Source organism: Nannospalax galili, unplaced genomic scaffold, assembly GCF_000622305.1.
Source record: "Nannospalax galili isolate Female #2095 unplaced genomic scaffold, S.galili_v1.0 scaffold372, whole genome shotgun sequence".
Lineage (NCBI taxonomy): Eukaryota > Metazoa > Chordata > Mammalia > Rodentia > Spalacidae > Nannospalax > Nannospalax galili.
The window spans coordinates 1,664,022-1,689,603 of record NW_008332089.1 but is presented as its reverse complement, the minus strand read 5'-3'; the positions used below and the strand labels follow the sequence as shown (position 1 = coordinate 1,689,603).

The following is a 25,582-nucleotide window of genomic DNA, read 5'->3' as shown; positions in this document are numbered from 1 at the left end:
TATATATATAAAATCTTTCAGCAATTTCCTGAAAATATAGAAAAAGTCCATTTTTCTGTTTCATCACACTTGATGAGTTTGGCTATGCTGAAAATCATTTTCATTTAGAATTCTGAGGTCACACCCCTATGTCTTGCCAAGTTATATTTATTTTTAAAAATTTTTGTGTCCTGGGGGCTGGAGAGATAACCTCAGCGATTAAGAGCACTAACTGCTCTGGCAGAGGACCCAGGTTTGATGCCCAGCAGCCACATGGTGGCTAACAACCATCCATGACTCCAGTTGCAGGGAATCTGACACCCTCTTCTGACCTCTGCAGGCACTGCATGACATAGGTGCACTTACCTATATGCAGGCAATACACTCATACACATAAAATAAAAATAAGAAATAACATTTTTTAAATGCTATGTCCTTTGAATTTCTGGTCATTTGCCTGTGATCTGTCTCCCCCAGTCTCTCAGTGTTTCTGGATTTTCTTGTTATTTCTGGTGATATGAAATTTCATGTTGATGGATTCCAGTTATTTTTCCAGGCAATTCTCCTGGGAAATTTAAATTTAGAAGCACACCTCTCAACTCTAGACACTTCCCATGTGCTCCTTCATGGTGATTCTTCTCTGTTTTCTTTCCCTTGACTGTAGCCCTCCTCAGTGACATCAGCGACTGCCTAGCTCACGGGTGGGGGGGGCGGATTCTCCAGGTTCTTTTCATTTGTTCATAGTTCCCATCCCTGTCTCAGTTCTGCATCCTAGAAAACTGCTTGGACTTTATCTTCCAAAACTGTAAATATTTTATCTTAGATATTCTTCACTTTCCTTTCTTCTAGTTATCCCTTTTAATTGTTATTTTGTTCTTTTATGAATTTTTAGTATCTTATCTCTCTGTATTTATTATAGATTTGCTCACTTTCCAAGAACACTTTGTCAGCTTTGGGGAGGGAGGGAGCCCTCTGCCTCACATCCTTTCACTCACTCAGTAAAAATGAATTTCATTTTTGCTAGCATTTGAGACTGCTTAAATTCTGTAAGTAGTTAAGCAAAATAATATGTTGTTAAAAACATGGTCTAGAGTCCAATTCCCAAGTAGGATCCCAGCTGCACCAGTCAGTGGCCATGTGACCTGTGACACCGTCCTTCGCCCATAAAATGATGCTAATGTAAGCTTTTATATTTCTTTTCCAATTGATTTTCAGCAGTGGTTTCTGTATTTTATATGGTATATTTTAAAGCCAGCCTTTTTCAGCCTTACGGATTTTATTGTTAAATTGAATCAACTTTATTTATTTCCCATATACTGGAATAACATTTTTATCTATTAATTTTATTATCTGACAAGTTCACACACGTCTATAACATATTCCGATTACTCTTTCCCCTTTCACTTTGACGGCATACGTTTACCTATGTGTAATTTTGTTGTTGTTGTTGTTGTTGTTGTTGTTTTGCTTTTCTTTACTTTGATTCTATAACCTTTTGAGTAGCTCAGTGGTAGAGCACTTGGCCAAAGAGGTGTGAGGTCCTGGGTTCGATTCATAGCACAAAAATGGGGAAAAGATTCCATACTGTGGTCACCTCTCCGGTTTCTAATCACAGTGTGTCAGGCAGTATCTTTGGTTCTATGTAAATTTTGACTTCCTTCCGTTCATTTGCTAAGTGTGCTTTTCCTTACCACTATATTTTAAATATTTTGGTTTGGGTTTTGCTTTATTCTTTAATTCAAAGGACTGCATTAAAATGTGTGGTTGTTTTAGGATTTAACATTTATTACTGGTTAATTGGTATTTATTACTTTATGAAGACAGAATGTGACCTTCCCTCTAAATTATCTCTTCTGGAATATACTGATTATCTTCATAGGCTCAAGGAAATGCTCATTATTATTAGCTGACCTGGTGGTACACTCTTGGAATGCCAGCACTTGGAGGTTCAAAGTCAGTATCAGTTCAAGTTCAAGGCCAGCCTAGACTAGATGAGACCCTGCCTTAAAACAAAAACAAAAGCAGACAAAATAAATTCTCATTTGTCATAACTGCATAAGATGAAGAGAAAGTCCATCTTCATGAGACAAACTTTAAATTATGTTTATTCTACAAATGTATTGCTATGATTAAGATTATTTTCATTGTTGTTTTCTTTTTTAGTGTTTGGGTATGTGTGTCCATATCCATGTAGACACACATGTATGCCCAGGTATGTGGAGCTGCAGGGAAAAATCTCTCAGTTGAACAAAGAGCACCCAGATAAGACTGGGCTAGCCGGGTAGCTTCTCCGACCCCGTGTTTTTCAAGCACTAGAATTGCAGGCAGACCACCACATCTACCTGGCATTTACTCAAATGTTAAGATCTGAACTCTGGCTTGAGCAGTAAGTGCTTTATCTCCTGATTCATTTCCTTTCTTTTTATGGCCAGTTAAGTCAGAGACTAAGAAAATTGTATCAAACTTTCTTGCTATAACAACCAAACCACCACTACTGATATCAGTCAGAAATCTTTTCCTGGGCTTTCCTGGAACTCTTATCAGTCAATCTTCCCAGCACCCCTGGGAAATGAGTACCATAGGGCCCAGCCTTCAGGTGCTTCCATCTAAGGCATGTAAGGTATTTCCATGCCACCGTTTCCAAATGCTAGGGTCAGAATTTGAACCACGCCTAGGTCTTTTGCTCTTGCCAAAACTTAGTACCACATCCAGAGCTACAAATCACCTTTCCCCCAACATACACAGAGCACTGACAACAGTCAGCCATATCCTAGGCCATAAGACAAAACTAAAAAACATCAATAATAAAAATCATATAAAACACATTAAATAATCAAAATTCAGTTTGTGTTAGAAGTAAATTTTAAAACAATAGCTGAAACTTTCCTATTTTGAAATTAAGATGCATGTTTCTAAGTAGTCATAAGCCAAGTAAGAAATCATAATTATTTAATATATTAGGTGTGCTAACCATACAATAATGCAAATGTCATATTAAAATTGCAACCATTTATAAGAATATAGCCCAAAATTACATGTAAATATCTATTACATATATGATGTGGTAAAGCCTTATTTAAAGGAAATATACAGTGTAAAATATATTTCAAAACATATAAAAGTAGCAAATCAAGTATCCGTCTTAATTAGCTATAGAATAAGTACCATAAGAAAGTCAGAGAATGATTGTTAAGTGACTACCACAATAGAAAAGAGGAAATAACTATGCAATTGAGAGAATCAAAACTTAAATGTTGTTGGATATCTCAAAATTACCAAGAAGAGCCATTCATATATTTAGAACAAAGAACAGAATTCCCTGATTCTGATAGTTTTATCAATCAGAGGATAGCAACTTGTCCCCCAAACAGTAAGATGCTTAAAGCATGAGTGACTTTTAATTAAGAAAGTATGGCCTACTTACTCAGATTAGTGGGAGAGCTCAGGTCATTGCAGCCACTCAGGGACCCAGCCTGTTGGACATTGCTGCTCACAGCACCCAAGGAGCTCAAGGGTGTCCCCCAGAAAGCAGGCCGCCAGGAGGCCCCTTAGCCTGGAATCAGCACCTCTCACTTCTGCTCACCGCTGGTTAGCAGTAGTGCGTCCGGGGCTTGTCCATCTCAGCAGGACTACCAAGTGCAGTCCTACCCTAGATTTTATAACTAACACGTTTTAGAACCTCTGGATCCTTTTATGTTCCAGGAAAAGACTGTCACTTCTAATCCTGGCTGACAGCTAACCGTTAGACTCCAAGTTTTGCGATGGACATGGTGAAGGTCCTCTTGTCCTGGTTTCTTTCATCTGGGGCTCGTGCCCATCGTCTGGCCCACTGGGACCTCCACCCGGCGTGCCCCACTGTGAGCCCCGCCCTTCTGAGATCCCCCTCCAGGTTTCTCCCCGCTCCTCTCTGGTGCCTCAAGTCTCTGCCACCCCAGACCACATACCTCAGCCCAAAGACAACACACTTCCAACTTCCAGACATCATAATGTGTGCCCATGCCCACCTTCTGCGACACCCACAGCCTCCCAGTGTGTGGCTGCCCGTTGTCAACGTCCTTTCTCAGCAGCCCTGGGCTTGAGCACAACCGGCTGGAGCATGGGACTTGCTTCGCCCCGTCGAGTTTTGTCCTTCCTCTTTCAAGAATGCTTGCTGTCCCCCGTTCAAATGCCTGAGCACTAACTGGCCTTCGAAGCCCAGCATTAACTGTTCTTTGAGGCTCCTTAGCGGCTCCTCTCCACTCGCTGCCCCCAGATCCAGTCCCGACTCCATCCTCACCACAGAACTTTGTAGCTTCCTTACACCACTTAGACTAAAGGTACAAAGCGCTGTGTCCCATAGCAGGTAACAGACTGGCTCACGCACAAGAACTGCATCAACATATTTGTAAAATCAATTTACTAAGGTACATAAGTGCTCTCCTCACTGAAATTTGTATAGGTGCCATTTTCAAAAATGTAAAGTGGCCATTTGGCCCTGCCAATGGCTCTGTCATTCGCAAAACTACCTTGTAGGCGTGTTAACCTGCAACCACAAATGAAAACCGGAGTGATGTGATGCTTCCTAGCTATCAGAAGAAGTGGCCAGAGTAAATTTCTGTTTATTCATCTAAATCCCCCAGTGCAACCTTTTTGTTTATAAGCAGCAACATACATTTGTGAGATGATCTACTAGAAGCTGAGGTGACCCTGGTGATAATAAATAAATAAGTAAATAAATACTACAGGGTAACACGGATTGGCATGTGAGAGGGCGTGATACAGTGGCCTCATTAGGAGAGCTCTAATGAGCTGATGTAATCCCTGGCTGATTGCACCAGCCAGGGGCACATCAGCTGTCTCACAGAGCTGTGGCTAAGTGGGAGGGAACATGTCTGACTCCCAGCTTAGGAAACTTGAATAACACCTGGAAAGCAAAATATTCTTCTTAAAGAATATCCAATGGAAAAAGAAAAAGGACCAGCCATGAATAAAATGGAAGACTCCATATCACCACGTAAAATTTGTTTGGAGAATTCTTTTTCATTAGAAAAAAATATATACTTAAATACATTAGCCTTTTTTTTCCTTTGATTTAATTATTTTTATGGGGATTTTGGCTACTCTAACAAGGGGGTAACCCTAAAATCTTTTAAGGATTAGATACAAGCTCCCAAGCTTACATTTTTGTTAACTACTCATCAGTTGACACTTAGGACGCTTAGGTTGCTTCCATCTCTTAGCTATTGTGAAAAGGGCAGCAACAAACATGGTTGTACAAGTGTCTCTACAGTAGGATGAGTCCTTTGGGTATTATGCCAAGGAGTGGCATAACCAGGTCATATGGCAGGTTCATTTTTAGTTTTTTAAGAGTTCTCTACACTGTTTTCCATAGAGGCTGCACAAGTTTGCAATCCCACCAGCAGTGAATGAGCATTCCCCTTTCTCCACATCCTCAACAGCATTTGGTATCATTTGTTCTCTTGATCCTAGTCAGTCTGATTGGGGTAAGGTGATACCTTAGGGTGGTTTTAATTTGCATTTCCCAAATTACTGATGATGTTGAACATTTTTTGAGAAGTTTCTTAGCCATCTTTATTTCTTCCTTTGAGAACTCTCTGTTTAGATCTTTAGCTCATCTTTTAATTGGGTAATTTGGTTTCTAGATTCTTTGTTTTTTTTTTGAATTCTTTATATATTTTGAATATTAAACCTATGTTAACTGTGTCACTGGTGAAGATTTTTTTTTCCATCCTGATCAACTATTCAGTATTACCCACAGAAGCCCAATTCAAGTTCCAGTCAGGTACGCTCAGGCTTCCTTCACCACGTGGAAGCAGGATCTGGGGGCTCTCAGGCAGTCCCCTGTGTTCTCAGGCCCTCTGCCAGTGGGAGACTAGAGGGAGGCCAGAACTGGGCACTCTGGCAGTCTGCTGAGGTCAGAGCCACTACATTGGTGGAGGTCTGAACCTACCCACTCAGGCTCACATTAGTCTTTTTATGATCTAATAATTTTACATATGTGTAAAAATTTTCCCAGGTACATTATTTTGAAAGTGATAATAAGCTGTAAAAGCAATACTGGTTTAATATAATAAAAACAATTATGTTCTTTTCTGAAAATGCAGTAAAGAAGATTATTTTGATTACAAAATACTAAAAATGAAAAGACATTCAATTTTTCTTCATAAAATTTGCTCAATAACTCACATGCTGTAAAAATCAGTTTAAGTTTGCTATTGTGGCTCAAAATTGGCATTCTTTAGTGTGGCATGAAAGTCATCCTAATGCTGGCTCTATCTCGGCCACAGTTTGCTCCAAGAACATCCTGGGATTTCATGCTTGTCTTCCTTCATACCCATAAGGAAGATCAATACCATCGAGTCTGTATTTCCCCCTGGGGATGGGGGGATAGAAGACAGCACCAGCCAGGGAATATGCCCTGGGGTTTGAAAGAGCTGGAGCCAAAAGAGAAAGGACACATCAACTCAAGTAGCCTGGATCACATCACCCATCCATGGTGGGAACACATCAAGTCAAGTAGCCTGCAATTCTCAAAGCAAGGAGTCAACCTCTCCCAGTGAACTGTGAAGGGAAGGAGTTGTACCATGAATCTGTTGTTGCATCAGGATTAACCACTATGACCAATTCAAATGCTCAAGTGAAAGTCCATAGCTACTGAGGGAGGAGGAATCTGCAATCTCGTAGTTTAGAGCATCCATTTTTTCAGGAGACCCCTCCATCTGTGAACTCTCAGTAACCTGATCCTGAAGATTTACCTTTCTCTCCCTCCTTTTCAAGAGTGAACATGGCACATTAGAAAAACCATGGCTTTGGACCGGAGTTCTAGTGTTGGCCCCCACTTCATGCCAGAGAGTTCTGGAGGGGAGTTTTCTTCTTCCTAAGAGAAGGAAACTAGTAAGCATCTCAGAGAGTTCTAATGAGTTGAGTTCAGGATACAATCAACTAAGTCTGAGCACTCCCAACCAGACATGGTTTTGAGATCTCCTGTCTGCTGTCTACCACTCCTTCTGTCTCATCCCCCCCCATTTCTCTCACACTCAACCTGCCCATTGACATGCTGCCACCTACACGGTCATAAATAAAAATTTGTGTCACTGTGTATGAATCCACAAGCAGAAACAGTGTATACACCAAGGCATGGTGGTAGCAATCCAAGGCAGATATTAGATGACGACCCTCAGAAATATTGGTTGTGTACCTGGTCAGTTTCCAGAGCCAAAGACCTTTCTGCACCTTCAAGGAGGAATCAAAATCAGGCTGAATCCTGTAGCTGCAAGATCAGAAAGGGAGATGTGGCATAAAAACATTTTAACAACAGCAGAGGGGAAGGGAACACAAACTACAACTCTCTGGGTCAGAAAGTCACAGCAGAACCAGAAGGAAAGACGAGACAACTGCCAGGTGCGCTTTCAATCAGGATCCATCACGCGGCATCTGTCCTTTTCCTAGTAGTAAATAAGTGTCAGCGCTCAACATCGATGCTCAATATCTTAAATTTTACAGTGGAGACAATGACGGCACCCAACACGTTGGATCCTTTCTGTGGTAAAACCAGTGTATTCACAGCTTTTTAACAGAGCATGTGGTATGTGTGGGAAGTGTCATCATCATCCTCTGCCTTAATTTTAACGTCTTTAAGTCTCCTAGGCTAAACCTCTGTGCTAAATAGCTTTAGTATCAACTTGACACACCCGGGTTGAGGGGGCCTCAATTAGGGAATTGCCTCCATAGGACTGGCCCGTGGCCCTGTCCATGGGGTACCTTCTTAGATTGCTGAGTGATATGGGAGGGTCCAGCCCACTGTGGGTGGCGCCGTCCCCGGGCAGGTGGGCCCGGGTTGTATAAGAAAGCAGGCTGAGCAGGAGCCAGCGGAGCAAGTCAGTAAACAGCCTTCCTCCATGGCCTGTGCTCCAGCTCCTGCCTCCAGGTTCTGCACTGAGTTCCTACCTTGAGCTCTCTGATAAACTATGACCTGGGAGATGTAAGACAAATAAACCCTTTTCTCCCCAAGTTGGTAGTGGTCAGAGTATTTTGTCACAGCAATGAAGAAACAAACTCGGACAAGCTCCTATAGGGAATCTTCATTAGTCCTCCCACAGGAAGACTGTCAGCCATCATACTTCGAAGCTATGTTGAGATCAGGCTGTGCCCTGAGCTAAGTTACTGCGTATGGTACAAAACAGTTGTGCTCTGCCCCAAGAAACTCCGTTTTATAGGCAGTGTTGGACTGCACTTTGAGAGGCAGGATGGCTCTGCACTGTGGTGGACATGTGAGTAGCACTGTTGGCCTGGCACCACCCACAAGGCTCCCACGAGGTACATTCCTGAAGGTGAAAAGGTGCTACCGTATTAATTTATCAGAGCAAATTGGGACCACCTGAGCATGTTGGGTGTCTTGAGATCAAATCTGGAAAACCAGGCCTGAAAACTTACTGAGTGCTCTAGAGAGAGGAAAGGGCGTAGTACCCTCACCTGGATCTCATAAAGAAGGGGACACCTAACTGTGAAGTCTGTGACTGCTACAGCTCTACCTCCTGACCACCCACTGTGTGACCATGAGACAGAAAACACCCAACTGTTCTGTAGGTGCCGGCTTACCTCAATCTCCATTGCTGATACAGTTCTAAAGGCTGATGGTCTGTCTGTCCATTCATCACCTGGACCTGCCATCTGTCTGTCCACCTATATGTTCCTCTGGACCCAGTCCTGCCCTTCATCTCTATGACCTTGATGATTCCGTGGCTCACTTCTGTAGTTCAGCTAGACCCCAAGGCTCAGCTCCAACCTGTGACCCCACAGCTTGACTCTCCAGCAGACCTCCAGCAGGATTCTTATCTTATTCCCACATACATCCTCTGCCTCTCAATAAGGCCTCTTTGGAGCTCCTTCAACTTTTCTGTAACCTCTTTAACCCTTTGTGACCATTCTGTAACACACATGTATATGGAGATAGATAAATAGATACATTTACTGTGCGATCTATGATTCGAGAGTTGACACTGGTGTCGATGAAACCAACGTACCTTATGCGTTTATTGTCATTCAATAAATTCCAACGTTGTGGAGAGATGCAAATGTGTGTCTGTGACAGTGCACTCACAACAGCATACCTTGCCTTCCAGAAGATGCCATGAGATTCAACGCCAACAGGCCACTTGCTGCTCAGGACCCAGCAGGGTGGAGCCGGTTGGCTCTGAGTTCAGGCTAGAGTTTGTTCACCGCCTTTGGCTTTATCTTCCCAGTGTACTGCAGTCTAGCCCCCTCATGTACCAGGCCATGGGGCAGTACCCTATGACTGAGGGGATTCTGGGGAAAAAGTCCAGTTATTGGAACGGAAGCTTCCCTGTCATATCTAGAAGACACTGTCTCGCAGCAGACGTCCTGGTCCTCTGGCTCTTTCTGCCTCCTCTTCTGTGACGTTCCCTGAGCTTTGGACATAGGGGTTCTATTGTAGATAAACCAACAGAACATAGGGACTGGGCACCCAGTGGTCACTTACTGTCTGCATTTGACCAGTTGTTTCTGTAATCATCTCTATCTGTTGCAGGAAAAAAAAAATGCTCCTTTACGAGGGGTGGTGAGAGCTACACTTATCTGTGGGTTTAAGTATTCAGAATATAGTTAGAAATTTTATTAGTTTACGAAAACAACAGCAGGTTCTACTAGGGTCTGTGACTTCTCGTGTCATGGTATTTGGTTAGGTTTACAGCACCAGGCATGAATTTCCTCCTGTTGAGTTGTATATGTTGATAAATTTTGATTCTATAACATGCATTTGAATTACAAGAAAATATTTAGGTGGCACTAAAGTAGATGAAATAAAGACCTCTGCAATATCCCACTAAGGATGACACAGTTTGGTCCCAAGTCGTCAGTACATGTTACTTGAATTCAGTTATTCACATAGGGAAACAAGAAAAGAAAAATGGGGGCTGGAGAGACGGCCCAGAGGTTTAGAGCACTGGCTGCTCTTGCAGAGGACCCGGGTTTGGTTCCCAGCACCCACATAGTGGCTAACAACCATCTGGAACTCTAGTTCCAGAGGATCTGATGCCCTCTCTGTCCTCCACTGGCACTGCAAGACATGGGTGCATGTACACATGTGCAGCATAACACTCATGCACATAAAATAAACAAAAATATTTTTTACAAAAAGAAAAGAAAAATGAAAATTCTAACACAAAGCCATCTCTGTGTCTTTTCTATTTTTATTATTGTTGTTTTCTTTTTTAAGATAGGATCTCTTGCATCCCAAGCTGGCCTCAAACTTGCTATGTGGCTGAGTAGGACCTTGAACTTTTTACCCTCCTGTCCCATCTCTCATGTGCTGGGATTACAGATGTGCACCACCACACCCAGTTTATGTGGTTCTGAGGATAGAATCCCGGGCTTCAAGCACTCTCCCTCAGAGCTCCATCCTCAGCCTCCATCTCTGTATCTCACCTATAAGAGCAATCGGTCGATCCGGTCTGATGTCTTGCTAACGCACTTTGCTTATGGGCTTCTTTAAGAGTAAATGCTGCAGAGTACATGCAGTTAGCTCAGCTTGCCTTCAGCCAGAGAGTTCGCTGGTTACTAGTAGCCACTGCTACCCTCCTAGCTGCTTCTGAATTGTTTAGTCAGTCTAACATTGTATCACAGATTGGTCTCAGGCTTAGACTTATGCGAGTTTCCAGCTCCTTCTTTGGAAATGATAGGACTGCTGTATCTTGGAGTTGTTCTGTTTGCCCACCTTCTGATTTATGCACATCCTGTCTCTTGCTTTGTATAAGGCCTCTGTGTATTATAGCCTTCGTGGCCACCGCGTCTTCTGTCTAAAAGCGGTGGCAAATTTAGAGACCTTTTCTTAACCAGGGGAGGGAATGTAACAGTGCCTCTCAGCAGTAGCACCCGCTTGACGCAGTAGACGGACGTTTGATTTCATTCTGAAAATGGTGGCAAAGTCTATGCCTTCCTTTGGTATCACATATCATCCCTCCTTCAAGATGAACTGAGTGGGTCACCTCAGTGCAGAGGAGCAAGATGCACACCACAAACATACACACACACACACACAGCACTCACACATACACACATATATACACAGCTCTCACACATACACACACACACAGCATTCATACACATATACATATACACACAGCATTCACATACACCACAAACATACACACACATACACAGCACTCACACACATACACACATATATACACAGCTCTCACACATACACACACACACAGCATTCATACACACATATATATAAAACATTCACACATACAACATACACAGCACTCACATACACACATGCAAACACACATTCATACACAGCACTCACATACAAACATATGTACATATACAAATACATGCAAAAGTGAGTAATTATTGTAGCAGTGTTCTATGTGTTTTAAGATATGAATGATGAAAAAAATTAGCACGCTCTGAACATCATGATACTACGTGATTTTTAAGACAGAGCTCTATCATAAGCCTTCACATCAGAACAGTAGACAGCAAAGACAAATTTATCAGCATTACTGATAATACTTATAGAACCAACTATATTCACACAAAGCCTATTATAACCAGTAAGGGAATTGAGTGAGTTAGACAGTTTTAAAATAAATACACAAAACAATGTGTGACTATTATAAGGAATCAAAAAATGTATTGGATAAAATTGTATTAAACAAACAGCAACAAAATATAAAATTCCTTTGAATAAATCTAACACTCCCCATATTAAAGCTTTTCTAAAGAACTTAAAGATACTGAAAGTGTACAATGTTCATAATATGAAGATTCAGTAGTAAAGATGCCAGCTGCCCCCAAACTATCCTCTCTGGATTTACTAGAACATGAATCAAAATGCCAATCATTTTTTTAACTTGATCAAATTATTTTACAGTTTGGCTAAAAACAATTAAGACAAACTGGGAATATAGCTCAGTTTGTAGAATGTTTGCTTATCATGATGAAGTTCTAGGTTTGATACCCAGTACCATATAAAAGGGTGTAGTGGTGTGCACCTGTAGTCCCAGTACTTTGGGGAGATGGCAGAAGGATCAGGAGTTCAAGGTCATCCTCGGCTATGTAGCAAGTTTAAAGCTACTCTGGGTTACATCAGACCCTGTCTCAAAATAAAATTATTAAGGCTTAAGAATAATCAAAACAATTTTTGAGAAAGGATAATTAAAAAGGGCTTCAGTTCTTAAATACTAAAGTCACAGTCATGAAGAATAATGCTTGATAACAAAATGGAAGTATGCATAATATGCTGATCACTTAAAAAGCTGTTTTCAAAAGCCCCATGTATACATATTGACATGCAAGGGCTAGTCACTACTGTTAGTATCTAACCATAAATTTCCAGGATCTTCTTCTTATAGTTTATTCTACACAATAGTATCAAATACACTTTATACTCTACTAACATATCTCATAAATATTTTCTCAGTTTTATTTTTTCTTTTAGATGATAATTTTTTTCCAGACTGGTGAGTGGGCTCAATGGGTAAAGGCACTTGCCGCCAAGCCTAGAGACCTGAGTTTAATCCCTAGAACCCATATGGTGGAAAGAGAGAACTGACTCACAAAAGTTGCTCTCTGACCTCCACACAGGCACCAATGTTACACGTGCAAACTCCATCCCTGCCAACACACACGAAATAAATAAACTTGCCAGTAGGGATGAAGCTTTCAGATCACTACCAGAGGTTTCCATGTGGTCCCATTTGTTAATTGTTGTTCTTAATGCCTATGCTTAATGCCAGGGTCCTGTTCAGAAAGTCCTTTCCTGTTCCTATAAGTTGAAACATATTCCTACTTCCTCCTCTAACAGATTCAGGGTATCAGGTCTTATGTTGAGGTCCTTGATCCATTTGGAGATGAATTTTGTGCAAGGTGAGAGAAAAGGATCTAGTTTCCTTCTTCTACAGGAAGGTGTTGGCCCAGCTTGACCAGCACCATTTGTTGAAGATTCTGTCTTTTCTCAAAGGTGTATATTTTTGCATCTTTACAAAACTCAAGTGGCCTTAAGAACATGGGCTTTTGTCTAGGTCTTCAGTTTATTCCCTTGATCAGCATGTCTGTTTTATGCCAGTACCATGCAGCTCTGTGGTATAACCTGAAATCATGAATGGTGTTACCTCCAGGAGTATTTTTATTATTCAGGATTATTGAAGCTATCCTAGGTCTCTTGTATTTCTATATGAATTTTAAGATTATTTTTTCCATTTCTGTAGGGAATTGCATTGGAATTCTGATGCAGATTGCATTAAATCCATAGATTGCTTTCAGTAAGATGGCCACTTTCATAATATTAGTCCTACAAATCTGTGAGCACACGAGTTCATATTCTGGAGTCTTCTTCAATTTCTTTAAGTACCTTGAAGTTATCATTGTGCAAGTCTTTCACGTCCTCAGATTTATTCTAAGAATTTTTGTTTGTTTTGAGATAAAGTTTCCCTGTAGCCCCAGCTGAACTGGAACTCACTATGCAGACCAGACTGGCCTCAAACTTACAGAGATCCACCTGCCTCTACCTCCCGAATGCTGGGATTAAAGATGTGTGCCACCACGCCTTACCCAAGATCTTTTTTGAGGCTTTTGTGAATGGCATTGTTTCCCTGATTTCTTTCTTAGAATGCTTATCATTGGTATATAGGAAATCTATTAATAGACTTTTCTGGGTAGATTTTGTATCTTGTTACTTTGCTGAATGTATATATCAGCTGTAAGTTTTCTGGTGGAGTCTTATATTGCAATATGTCCCCTGTATTCCTAGATTCTCAAGGCTTTTTTCATGAAGGGATATTAGATTTCTGTCAAAGGCCTTTTCTGTATCTGATGAGGTGATTGTGTGGACTCTATCCCTGAGTCTATTTTTGTGTTTGATTACATCTAGTGATTTACATATGTTCATCTTTACTGGCTAACTTTCATAGTGCTGGAAGGTTCTATGCATGCTACTGGGGAAGGAAAAGTTGTCAACAGTCTGACCCAGCTGTGAACCCTGCCGAGCTACAATAACAACTGGCCTGGACATGCAGGCCCACTGGTGTGGTAGCAGGACAAATGTTACAGGAGTAACCAACCATTTCCTGCTTGGATTCAACGCTTGTTCCACTCGTGCCTGGTATCATTAGCTGGGCCAAAAGCCAGTAGATGGCTAGGTCACAGGTCCTAAGGGAGAAAGTAATGCTATTACTTTGCTAAATGGGCATGGTAATGAACTTCCCCCTTGGTTCTTACCTGTATACCCATAGATTAGTGCATCTCTCTACCCTCAACACAGATGGATGGTGTTTAATTTAGTGCAGAGAAGAGACCGTATTCAATTCTAAATGGGACACCTATATCACACACCCTCCTCCAAGGTTCAGGGATCATTGAGGAAGAGGAGGTGGAAAGATTGTGAGAGCCAGTGGTAGCAGACATCTGCAGGGGAAGAGTATTTGCCAGACATGACGAGCTTTTGAGTACATGAATTCCCAGTAGCTGTGACTGCGTGGACAGGATCTGTAGAAGATCAAGTCAGCCGAAATCCCAGCATGGATGGAGGAAGGGCTCATGAAGTCTCACTCCTGGCTGAGGAACTATTGGCAACTGATGGCTGCTGGGGCAGAAGATTCAGGTTTTTTCCAGGGGACGCAGCCCCGGAGGAGCTACCCACACTTGACTACACCCATGCACATAAGACAGCACTATGTGGACTCAGTGGCTTTTAAAAAAAGGGCATGCGAAGTTGGAGGGAAAAGTTGTGGGTGGAGTAGGGGAGGAAATGGGGGGTGAGTTTGATCAAAACACGCATGCATGAATGAGATTCTCATACGATAAGATTTTTAATAAGTCTCACGGAACGTGGCAGAACAGGGCATGGAGAGAATCCTAATGCATCCCTCAGTTCTCACCAGCAAAGCTTCGTCATACAACCAAGTGTGGTGGACACAGAAGGCCACAACTGGCCACGGTGTAAAGAATAAGAGACTGCGGAGTGTGTGTCCCTGGATCAGAATCCTATATTAACTTAACCCACCCAGGGCTCACTGCAGAAGAGGGGCAGAAAGATTGTAAGAGCCGTGGGTTGGGGCATGAACATAAGGAAACAGGCTTTCAGGCCTCTAGGAATTTGCTTATGTGAACTTGCAGCAACAGTGACAGCATGCACAAGACCCATCCTGACACAATCAGATAAAAACCCAACATACAACTGGGGAAATGGGCAGGAGGCCCCAAACCTAGTGAAGGAACTATTAGCAACTGATTACTGCAGGCTGAGGGAGAGTACATCTTCTCTAAGGGAGTGACTAGATAAGGTACTGGACGCCAGTGGATGAACTTGCACTGAGGGACAGCTGGGTGCAAATGCCTGACCAGATAGGACTTAACATATATGACAAAATGCATGAGATCCCATGGGGAGGACCTAAAGAGGTATAACAGTTGTGGAGGGCGTTCTAAAATTGATGAATATCTATTATATGACAATGCACAAAAACTCAATAAAAATATACATTAAAATTTTTTGATAACTAAAGGCACTAAAGTAATTTTAGAATGTCCCCTCTATGGATATGCTATGATTTCCTGACACAAGAACGTCTTGCTTTTGGAATACTTAGATTATATCTAATCACATGCAATACTGGTTTTAGAATTATTTCATAAGTGTGTGCACATCAGCATAGTTTCTTGGGCTAAAGGCCCATGGAAGACATGGCCTGCTGGGTTGAGTGTCGTGTGTATTTTCATGGCTTGTAGGTGCACTACTGTGTGGCCCCAGAAAGCCTGGGGCCATTTATGACAAGGCATCTCTGAGGGTTTGCCTTTTCCCAAACATACTTCTGTTCTGAGTGATAAAGTTTCAGCCATTTCTTTTTATTAATATGCTATCCAAAACTTATTTTTATTACCAATGAATCTGATCATTATAGAATATTAACTGCTCATTTGCGTTTATTGATTTCTACATTATCATATCCTTAGCCCACTTGAATGAGACGATTTGTTCTTTTATTGGTTTATGAGAGCTATTTGTATATTGAGGGTATTAACATTTATAGCACAGGTCAAAAGCATTTTTTTAGAATTTATGTTTGATTTTCAATTTGTTTGGTATTTCTGGTTTTAAATAAAAAAGACCTACTGGAAATATTTTTCTGCTTTCTGCTTCCATACTAGCAAATCATATCTAATAGCAGGAAATAACCTGACTTTGCAAAGCATCATAGCAATGGACTTGAGGCCTAAGAAAATCATACATGGAGCTCATAACCTTTTAAGATAAATAAATTGTATCACTTTGACTTCAAATTATTTTTTGAAGTTATTTTTCCTTACTCTTCAGCGCTCTCCATCTCTGTGAACTCCACCTTGTTGGTCGTACTTGAAGGCAGCAGTACAATCGAAATCCAGTTTTCTGAATAGAAAGGTTCCGTGATGTCAGTGGACTCTTCATGTTAGACCTTAGCTCCTGAGTTCGAAGTCCTCACTTACGAACTGCCAATAGCTTGCAGATGAATAAACACACTTCTCCTCTTTCAAGCTACAAACCATGTTCTCTTCATAACTGTGAACACACTTTTTCAAAGGAAAGGAACTTTGTTACCTACCTCCCATCCCCAAATCGTATTTCTTTCATCCCACTGGGAAAGTGGGAACAAAAAGCCTTCCAACTTAATCAATTCCTCAAGAACGAAGAGCGAAAACTACATGCACTGGAGTGAAAATGGGCGTATGAAGGAAATCCCCCCACTGAAGGGGTCCGATGGCCCCATGCCGTGTCCCTGTTCAGCGTGGAAGAAGCCAGAGCGGTCTGCGTCCCGATTCCCTACTGACGATTTGGGTAACCTCTCCAGAGGATGGCGTGATAGCACTAGGATGTAGGAACTGGCTAGGCAGTTAAGGTAAAAAGACCCCAAAGAAAAGTAGCCAGGTTCTTGGCTTAAAGTCAAAATGTCCTTGGGCCTCTTAGCAACATACTCTGCTCCAAAGGCCAAACATGTTGAAAGTGTTTGGGAGCTTGTATCTAGTCCTTAAAAGATTTTAGGGTTACCTCTTCAGAGGGGGGAATGTTAGAGTAGAAAAAAGCCCCATAAAAAAATGAAGAAGAAGAAAGAGTACATGAAGTTATCAGAAAAAAGTGATGGGGAGATATGGTAGGAGTTGGAGGGGAGGGAGTGGGCATGGATTTGATCAAAACACCTTATATGCATGTATGAAATTCTCAATAAATTATTTATTAAAAAAAAAGAAATCCCTCCTGGGCCTGGAATGATAGCTCAGTCAGTAAAGTGTTTGCCTGGCAAGTGTGAGGACCTGAGTTTGAATCCCAGGATGGTAAAAAGTCAGGCATGGTCGTATGCTAGTAGGCCCAGCCCTGATGGAGACAGACAGATCCCTGATCTGGCTGGTCAGACAGCTTGGCCTGCTCAGTGTGCTACAGATCAATGAGGGAGCCTGTCTCAAAATGCGAGGTGACTGTTCATGAGGAATGATATCTAAGGTTGACATCTGGCCTCCACACACACATACATATGCACACACATGTGCACATGCACCTGCATAAACGTGTACCCACGCTTACCTACACAAATGCAAAAGTAAAGCTGAAGAAAAAAAATCCCTCTTAAATATGGGCTTCTAGAGTGTACCCCAGTTTTACCTCACAGTCACTCTGGAGAGTGACATAGCCTACCAGTTCAGATGTCAGTCAGAGAAACAGTTTAGGGATTGAGGTTGTCAGTCATGTCAATAACATTCCAATCACATTTGTCACAGCCGTGTTAATTCAATCAAGGCTTCAATGCAGATATCTCCCAATAGTTTAGCTACTATCTACTGGGAAAGATCATTAATAGAGCCCTGAGTAGCTATGTGCACATAAACCTAGTTGGAAATCAAGGATGCAGTCTTTCATACCTGTACATAAAATCAACGTATTCCACATGGACGTCTCTTCTCTGACACTGGGAGGAGATGGGTACACAGAAGGTCACCTTTTCACAACCTTCGGGATGCACGCCCTAAGGGAAACACATTCAGAAACCACTGCAGCTACCCGAACCACCACATTCAGATAGTTATCCATCTGAGGCCCCCACAGGCTTCTCTACTTTTGGCTGTGCAATATGTTGTTGTTGTTTTATTGTATGTGTATGCGTGTATTGCCTGCATGTATGTAAGTGCACCCATACTGTATGATGCCTACAGAGGTCAAAAAAGGATATTGGAACCCCTGGAATTGTAGTTATGGATGATTGTTAGCTACCCTACCATGTGGTTGCTGGGACTTGAACCTGGGTCCTCTGCGAGAGCAGGCACTGCTCTTAACCGCTGAGCCATCTCTCCAGGCCCCTCCCTTTTTTGATTTCTTGAGAAAAACAGCCCACAAAGTGGACAGTTACTGTGGCTGTGAGGCCTTTTTGGAAAATGTGGTGGGAGGGAAGTAAGATAGGATCTTAGGATCCTCTAGTTTGAGAATAAGAACCACAGCCCTGACTTCCCTTCATGCATCCCTACACAACCCACCTACTTGTCACCACTTCCAACTGTAATAAACTAGTTCATGTCTTTGCTGTCTGTGGTGGTGACTGAATGCCCCAGTGGACTCTCAGCCTCACAGCTGGAACAGACTCTTTCCCCCTTGGGGGTCCAGTCTCGGTACCACCCTGCAAACTCTTCAGCTAAATAGCATCTGTTGGTTTCCTGGGTTTTGCCCCTATATCTAGGAGCCTTCCCTGATCCAGATGGACTGAGTAACCACGTGATTAATGTCTTCTCAGGAACAGGCATTGTTTTTGTGGTATGTGCTTAGTATCTTTTTTCCATAATATATTACAATCTCCAAGAGGGTGCTAGCATATGTCCTGTTCATTTCAGTCTTTCCAATTCATAGAATTGTGGGGAGCATACAGCACCCTCTCAGTAAGCAGTTGATGAAGGAGGGTTAGTAATCTAAGCTGTATGCGGTGTTTTGTTAGTTCCTGGCATAAAGAGGTGCTTAATACCACGTAGCTGCTAACGTGATGTGTCACCCAGTACTGTGCCATTCTGGAACTAAACATGTTGTATTTCATGGACAGACTGATTGAAAGAACATCTGCTATCCCAGCAAACAGTACAGCCTTTCTGCAGGCTCCCAGCTCTCTCTGCTACACTGAGCTGGGTCAGCAAGGAAGGTTCTGTAGCCCTGCGCTTCCTGGGACAGCAAAACAACCCTCTCAGAGTGGATAAGACCAGTTGACCATGCACAAACCGTGCTCACAGCCTTCCTCCACCAGTGCCAAGACTCTGTTCTTGACTGCCTTGTTTTCCAAAGCTTGTAGAAGAAACTGTAACATTCTGTTTTTGTTGTTTTCAGAAGATACAGTATGACCTGCAAAGTGTGTGAAAGCTGTAATAACAGGCATCATGTTACTGAGTCCCGTGGTTACATTTAGGAAGGTTTCTGGAGCTAAGGCTGAGCATCTTTGTTCATTTTCATTTACTTTCAAGTCAACCAAGCCTTGACTAGACCAGAAGTTGTGGGGCTTCTCTGAAGTATGCTTATTCTCCAACCCCCAGTTTGTTGCTTGAGAGAATGAAGCTGACCTGAACTTTATTTTTAAAAACTTCCTAGTGTTTCCAAAGGAAGGAGCTGTGAAACCACTAAGTGGTATTTTATATTCTTGGCCTTTTTACTAAGGATTTGGTTTAGTTTAAAATTACCCTGATGCCTCCCTGTGTCTGGATAATTTGTCCTTCACTCTGTAGGAAATGGGGAAGGGGAGGGACAATACCAGGATCTTTGAGCAGATGGTTAGATAATAAAGGAAATCTAAAAAGTTTACCTAGTAGCAGTGAGGGAAGACAGGGCAGAGGATTAGAGAAAGGGTGAGATGGAGACCAGGACCAGGGAGAAGGTGACGTGGAGACCAGGACCAGGGGTGACGGTGAGGTGGAGACCAGGACCAGGGGAGACGGTGAGGTGGAGAGCAGGACCAGGGGAGACGGTGAGGTGGAGACCGGGACCAGGGGAGACGGTGACGTGGAGACCGGGACCAGGGGAGAAGGTGACGTGGCAACCAGGACCAGGGGAGAAGGGAGGTGGAGACCAGGACCAGGGGAGACGGTGAGGTGGAGACCAGGACCAGGGGAGACAGTGAGGTGGAGACCAGGACCAGGGGAGGGAAGGTGAAAATGACAACCTAGGGCCAGAGGGGTGAGGTGAGGGCAAAGACCTAGAACCAAGGGAAAGAAGGTGTGGGTGAGGGTCTGGTACCAAAGTGGATGGGGTGGGGATCAAGATCTAGAACAAGAGGACAAAAGTGAGAGCAAGATCCAAGCCCCGAGGAAAGTAGGCAAAGAGGGTTCAAAGATAAGACACTCCAGTGGATAAACAGATGACTGTGTAACAATGGGAATGAGAGAGATGGAAAAAGGGCTTCGACCTGAGAGACAGTAACCCAGCCAGGTTGTATCAGTGCAAAAATACAGGAAACGGAGTGAAGAGGACATTCATAGAGGGAAATTTGTCTTTGATAAACACTGAGTTTAATGTGTTTGCTAGACCAGAGCGGTTGGAAATGTGATCTGGAGTTCAAGAACACTGCTGGGGCTCCTCACAGTATGACGAGAGCATCATCCCTTTGATAGTCTGTTTGATTCCATCCCTCCACCAACACCATGTGCTGTCAGGACATGGCCAATCCTGCTGCATTAGGCGGTAGAACATCTTAAAATAAGAGCCCTTGACTTGTATTTTGGAGTAGTTAAGGGCTTCACCCTCTACCAACCTCTGGCCTTCTGTAATAGATATGTTGTGTACCTTCTTGGTCAATCATTTCAACGCACTCATCTTAGCAAATAACAGGCCGGTGATGGAGGAAACCACAGCCAAGAAAGTGTCAATGAGCTGGCCAAGTTCACACAGTCAGTATCCACATCCTGATTCCCCACTAGAGCAAAGGGCGTCTTTCAGCCCCGAAGAAGGGTCTGCCTGGCAGTTCATTGCCTTTTGTCCTTTCACGTGGTAAGCTTGTTACTTTGTACTTCGATCTATTCTTTGACGTTTGTTTTCATTCCTTTGGTCTCATGGTTTATTTTTGTTGGTTCTGACTGACTTTAAATTTTCTACTTTTCCTCTACGTACTGTCACTGTGTTCAACCAAGAATATTATCAGTTTTGGTCACCAATTTATTGTCTCTCCACATGCATACCAAGGCCAGACCTCTCGCCCAAGTAAAGATTTGTTCCATGGTAATGGCTTTAGAAAATAGCAGAGAATCCAGGCTGGGGAGATGCCCAGTTGGTAAAGTATTTGCTGCACAGTGATAAGGACCTGAATTTGGATCCTCAACACCTATGCAAAAAATCAGGCATAGGTGGGCATGATGCCATGCCTTTAATCCCAGGATTCGGGAGGAGGCAGAAACATCGGCTCTCTGAGTTTACACAGCCTGTTCTACATACAGCATTCAGGCCAGGCAAACTACAGAGTGAGACCCTGCCTCAGAAAATAAAAGTAGGCAGAGTGGTGTGCACCTCAACACCGAGGAGGTGGACAATCCCTGGGGCTTGCTGGTCAGCTAGTCAGGTTCGGTGAGAGACTGTCTCGAAACCCAAGATGGAGCTCAATAAAAAAGACACCTGGAATTGATCTCTGGCCTCCACATGTACACACATGTACACATACACAAACACACACATATACAGGCAGGGAGGGGGTAAAGGAAGAAAAAGAAAAAAATAATAGGCACTATCAGCTGAAAGAGATCATTTCATAAACACATACCTATCGCCACCATGTTGGGAGGGCATCTGAGCCAGTGACACTAGATCTTTAACCCTCCACACCACCTCCTCTCACTCCGCCTTCCGACCACCAGCCTCTTCTCTGGATGAAAACATGAGCAGCCTTGTCATGGTTGCCAGGAGCCAGCCCAAGCTGGGAGGATAACCAGTACAGAAACCAGATGCAGCTCCCAGCCCAGGGCTGTGGTGCATCCATCAAAGCTATAAAAATAAGGCCCACTGGTGATCCCCAATAGAGCAGTTTAATTAGTGCATCCACAAGACAGCTTGACCTTAACGTCATTGAATTCACACTCGGTATTTTCTACTTGTTTGTTTTTCTATCTTGTGCAGATGCCTTGAACCTTCGAAACCGACAGGTCATCTGTGTCACCCTCAAAGTCCTCCAGCATTTGGTTGTGTCAGCTGAGATGGTGGGTGAGGCTTTGGTGCCTTACTATCGTCAAATCCTCCCCATCCTGAACATCTTTAAGAATATGAACGGTGAGTGATCCCAGGAGCCAAATGTCTTTTAAGCCCTGAAATGAGGGAGTGAGTTGGAGGAGGGTTAAGGAGCAGCATGTTTACGGTTGATGGTGGCATCTGTGTGGAGCTCCAAACCCATAGTCGCACTGCTCTCACACTGCTCCCTGCCCCACGTGTTGCTTCTCGCACGCGCAGCTCGCTTACGTCACAGAGGAGTGCTGAAGCCCTCCTAGAAGCTTCCCATAATTAAACTGTAAACTTTTTTTAATAGTCCTTGACTACATTAGTAGGTTACAAGTTTATTCTTTTTCTTAATAGTATTTCTACCTCTAGATTCTCCTGCAAAACTTTGGTCTGCTATTTATACATTGATTGAAGGTGAAATTTTTAAAAGCACTACTGAGATATGATGGTTTAGAATGTTTTAACATCTCTTTCATTTCAAAAACTACAGAAGCTGGGCTTTTCCTATTGTTAATTACTAAAGATTAGTAATTTATCATTAACAATTTTCAGTTACTTATGGATGGTAAGTACTGATTAAAAATAGATACGCTGGTTGATAGAGCTTTTGGAAAATATTGCTTTCCAAGCTTTGAGAAACACAGACATGCTCAAATGAATGTTTACCCCACAAAGCTATGCAGCAAGTCTTTGGCAATCCGTTGGCAGGCAGTAGACACGGGCTTGCCTGTTGGCAGTGCGATTTCCCTGAAACTCTGTGAATCTCATTTTCTTTTCCATTGCTAACTTAAAAATTCCATGCCTCTCAGGCACGTGGGATACGTCAACATTTGAAGCTAGTCCCTGACAGCCATGTAAATAAGTTGGTAATTTAGTGGAACCCAGCACGAAAATTTTGCAATAGGATCTGTTCATTGTACATGTGGGAAAACCATCTCAAATATACAGCCACATGTGTAGCTAACCCCTACTGCAGACAAGCGTGGTGTTCAGAGTCACCACCTTTTATACTCTCACTAAGTTACTACTGCATCTATCGAGTTTGGGAAGTCATGGAATACTCAGAAGCTCTTTAGCTGTCCTTTAAGAGGAGGGTCAGTTTTCTGTGTTTTGTCTCCCCCAAATCGTCTGAGACGGTGCAGTGCATGTACACAGCAAAGCAAGATGATTACACTCTGAGGAAATTAAAAACTCGGTTTTAGTCATTTAATCTCTTACTGCCTAGTAACAGCAGTCCTACATAAAAGTACTTATTTAAGTAGTATCCATTCATAATTCATAGTTTTTACCATGTGGCAGCATCAAATATCCATGCATTTATTTTTTTAAAAACTGTGCATTTGGTTCAATTAAGGCTCATAAAAGAAAGTCTCAGTTATCCACTCTATTTAGATCCGAGCTCATCTTGTGGGACCTAAAGATAGACTTAGCAATGACAGAGGCGGCAATGTGAGAGAGATTGGGGGAAACTGGGGCCAAAAACATGGAACAGAGAATAGCCACTCCGAAAGTCTTAGTCAGTGCTTCTCTAGTCTGTGATTCACAAATATTTTCTCAGTAACCTTCCTGTAAACCTACAACGTAGTATGTTCACATCCCCACTGCTGTACTGTAAAGCTTCCCTCCCTGACTTTCTCTCTTGGAAACCTTTGTTTCTGACCTTGATCATCATGGAGTCTGGACCCGCCCACATGTCCTTTCTCCTGTCCTGTCATCTGGGGGTAGGTAACTGGTTCAACAGTGTGTTCATGCTGTTGTCTCGTAGTAAAATCTGCAACTTAAATCTAAGTATCTTTCGTATCCTGTATGAAAAGAGGACCAGAGCAAAGCCCAAAGGATGACCGGAATCTGAGGTTCTAAACCTGCAAGGGGAATGTTTCAGGTGCCACAGACACTTGCGGGGAGCTCCGGGCCATTGTACGTAGCTACTGTTCTGTGGTGCTTCCCTATTACGGCTGTTCTTTAGCTCAGTGACTAACAAATTCTCGTCTCTTTAATAAGGGAAGTGACTGGCTGTAGGAATATGTTTCTTTTGCGAGTTCATCACTGTGGGAAATTGATAGTCTACATTATTGGTCCCGATCACAGATAATACTTTCAGAATATTTCTTAACATACACACACACCAGAAATTCCATATTCAAACTGTTTTTCTGTCAAATATTTTTCTGATATTTGAGGGGGAAAATCCTCTTCATTTCCTCCTTCTCTTGGAAGCCTGCTGCCACGGTGAGGCTCATCGTGTCCTCAGAGGGCCCTATTGTGAAACTGGATCATTGTAGCCCTAAGAACTTGAAGCTCTTCTTCAAGTTGCCCCAGACCCTGTTCCCTGAGGTGCTCACCCCAGGATGTCCAATCACAGTAGTATTTTCACTAGGAAAATGGTTTTATTTTAATTGTATCTTTAAAAAAAAATCCTTCATGGTTGCAGATGTAACCCTATTCACAGAACAGTGATTCTTGTTTGATTTAAACAGATATTTTTCACAATGCGTCATTATTTAATCTTTGCAATTGTACCAGAAATTTTCAGTAATAATATTAGGAAAAAAGTCCTAACCTAAATTCCAAAGTATTTGAAAATAATTTCACGTTTCTATATTTCTGTTTTACTACACTTGTCTTTTATGTAAATCAATGTCTTATTAAACTCAATTTCAAATATATTTCTTTCAAGTCCCACCACAAAATCCTTTTAGAATGAGACCGGATATAAATGATAGAGAGAATGAGACACCATCCTTTCAGATCCAGTGACCCTACCCTTCTGTCTGTCCCCTTGAAGCACAAACTTGAGCTCATTCTACCATCTGATCTTTTTTACAATGCTTGTCCTGTTTTAATGTTAAATGAACTTTTTCTGAAACAAGCCATGGGGCATGAGCAGTCAGGGAGCCAGACAGTCCTTTCAGAAGCCGCCCATGTGAGGAGATCCAGGCTCACAGGTTCAGGGGGCCTGTGGTTAATAATGTAGGACACAGAGAGAGTCATGGTACTTAGAGCATCAATTTGTGCCACAGCGTCCCTGCTACAGGTGCTAAAAATCATAGCCAGCCCCATAACATTATTCTTCTTTGAGGAAAGGCTACTCACCTCCTGGTGGACAGGAGTCACCATGATGTGGGGCAGGATGGGGAAAAATACAATCCCCAAAGGGGGCTCAGCTCGCCCTCATCTCCTAAAGCTTCCATAACCTCCCAAAATAGTACCAGCAGCCATGTACCAGTGTTTCAACACATGAGCCTTTGCAGGGTTACTTCATGTCCAAACCATAACAGCATGTAGTTACAACTCTTTGTAAGGGTTGGTGTGATCCTTAGGGATGAATCCACAGCCTTGCCATATGGAGCCTGGTCTTAACAAGGTTAAGTAAAATAGTGATATATA

The 25,582-nt window shown here is 42.6% G+C and overlaps 1 protein-coding gene across 1 annotated transcript in view; it reads left to right on the top strand.

Moving 5' to 3' along the window:
* Positions 1 to 25,582, top strand: part of Pacrg (parkin coregulated) — a 546,372-nt gene that overhangs the window by 326,307 nt on the left and 194,483 nt on the right. Inside the window, exon 4 of the mRNA XM_008827204.1 lies at positions 22,100 to 22,249. Within this exon, the coding sequence (XP_008825426.1) occupies positions 22,100 to 22,249 (150 nt within the window). The remainder of the gene's footprint in view (positions 1 to 22,099; positions 22,250 to 25,582) is intronic.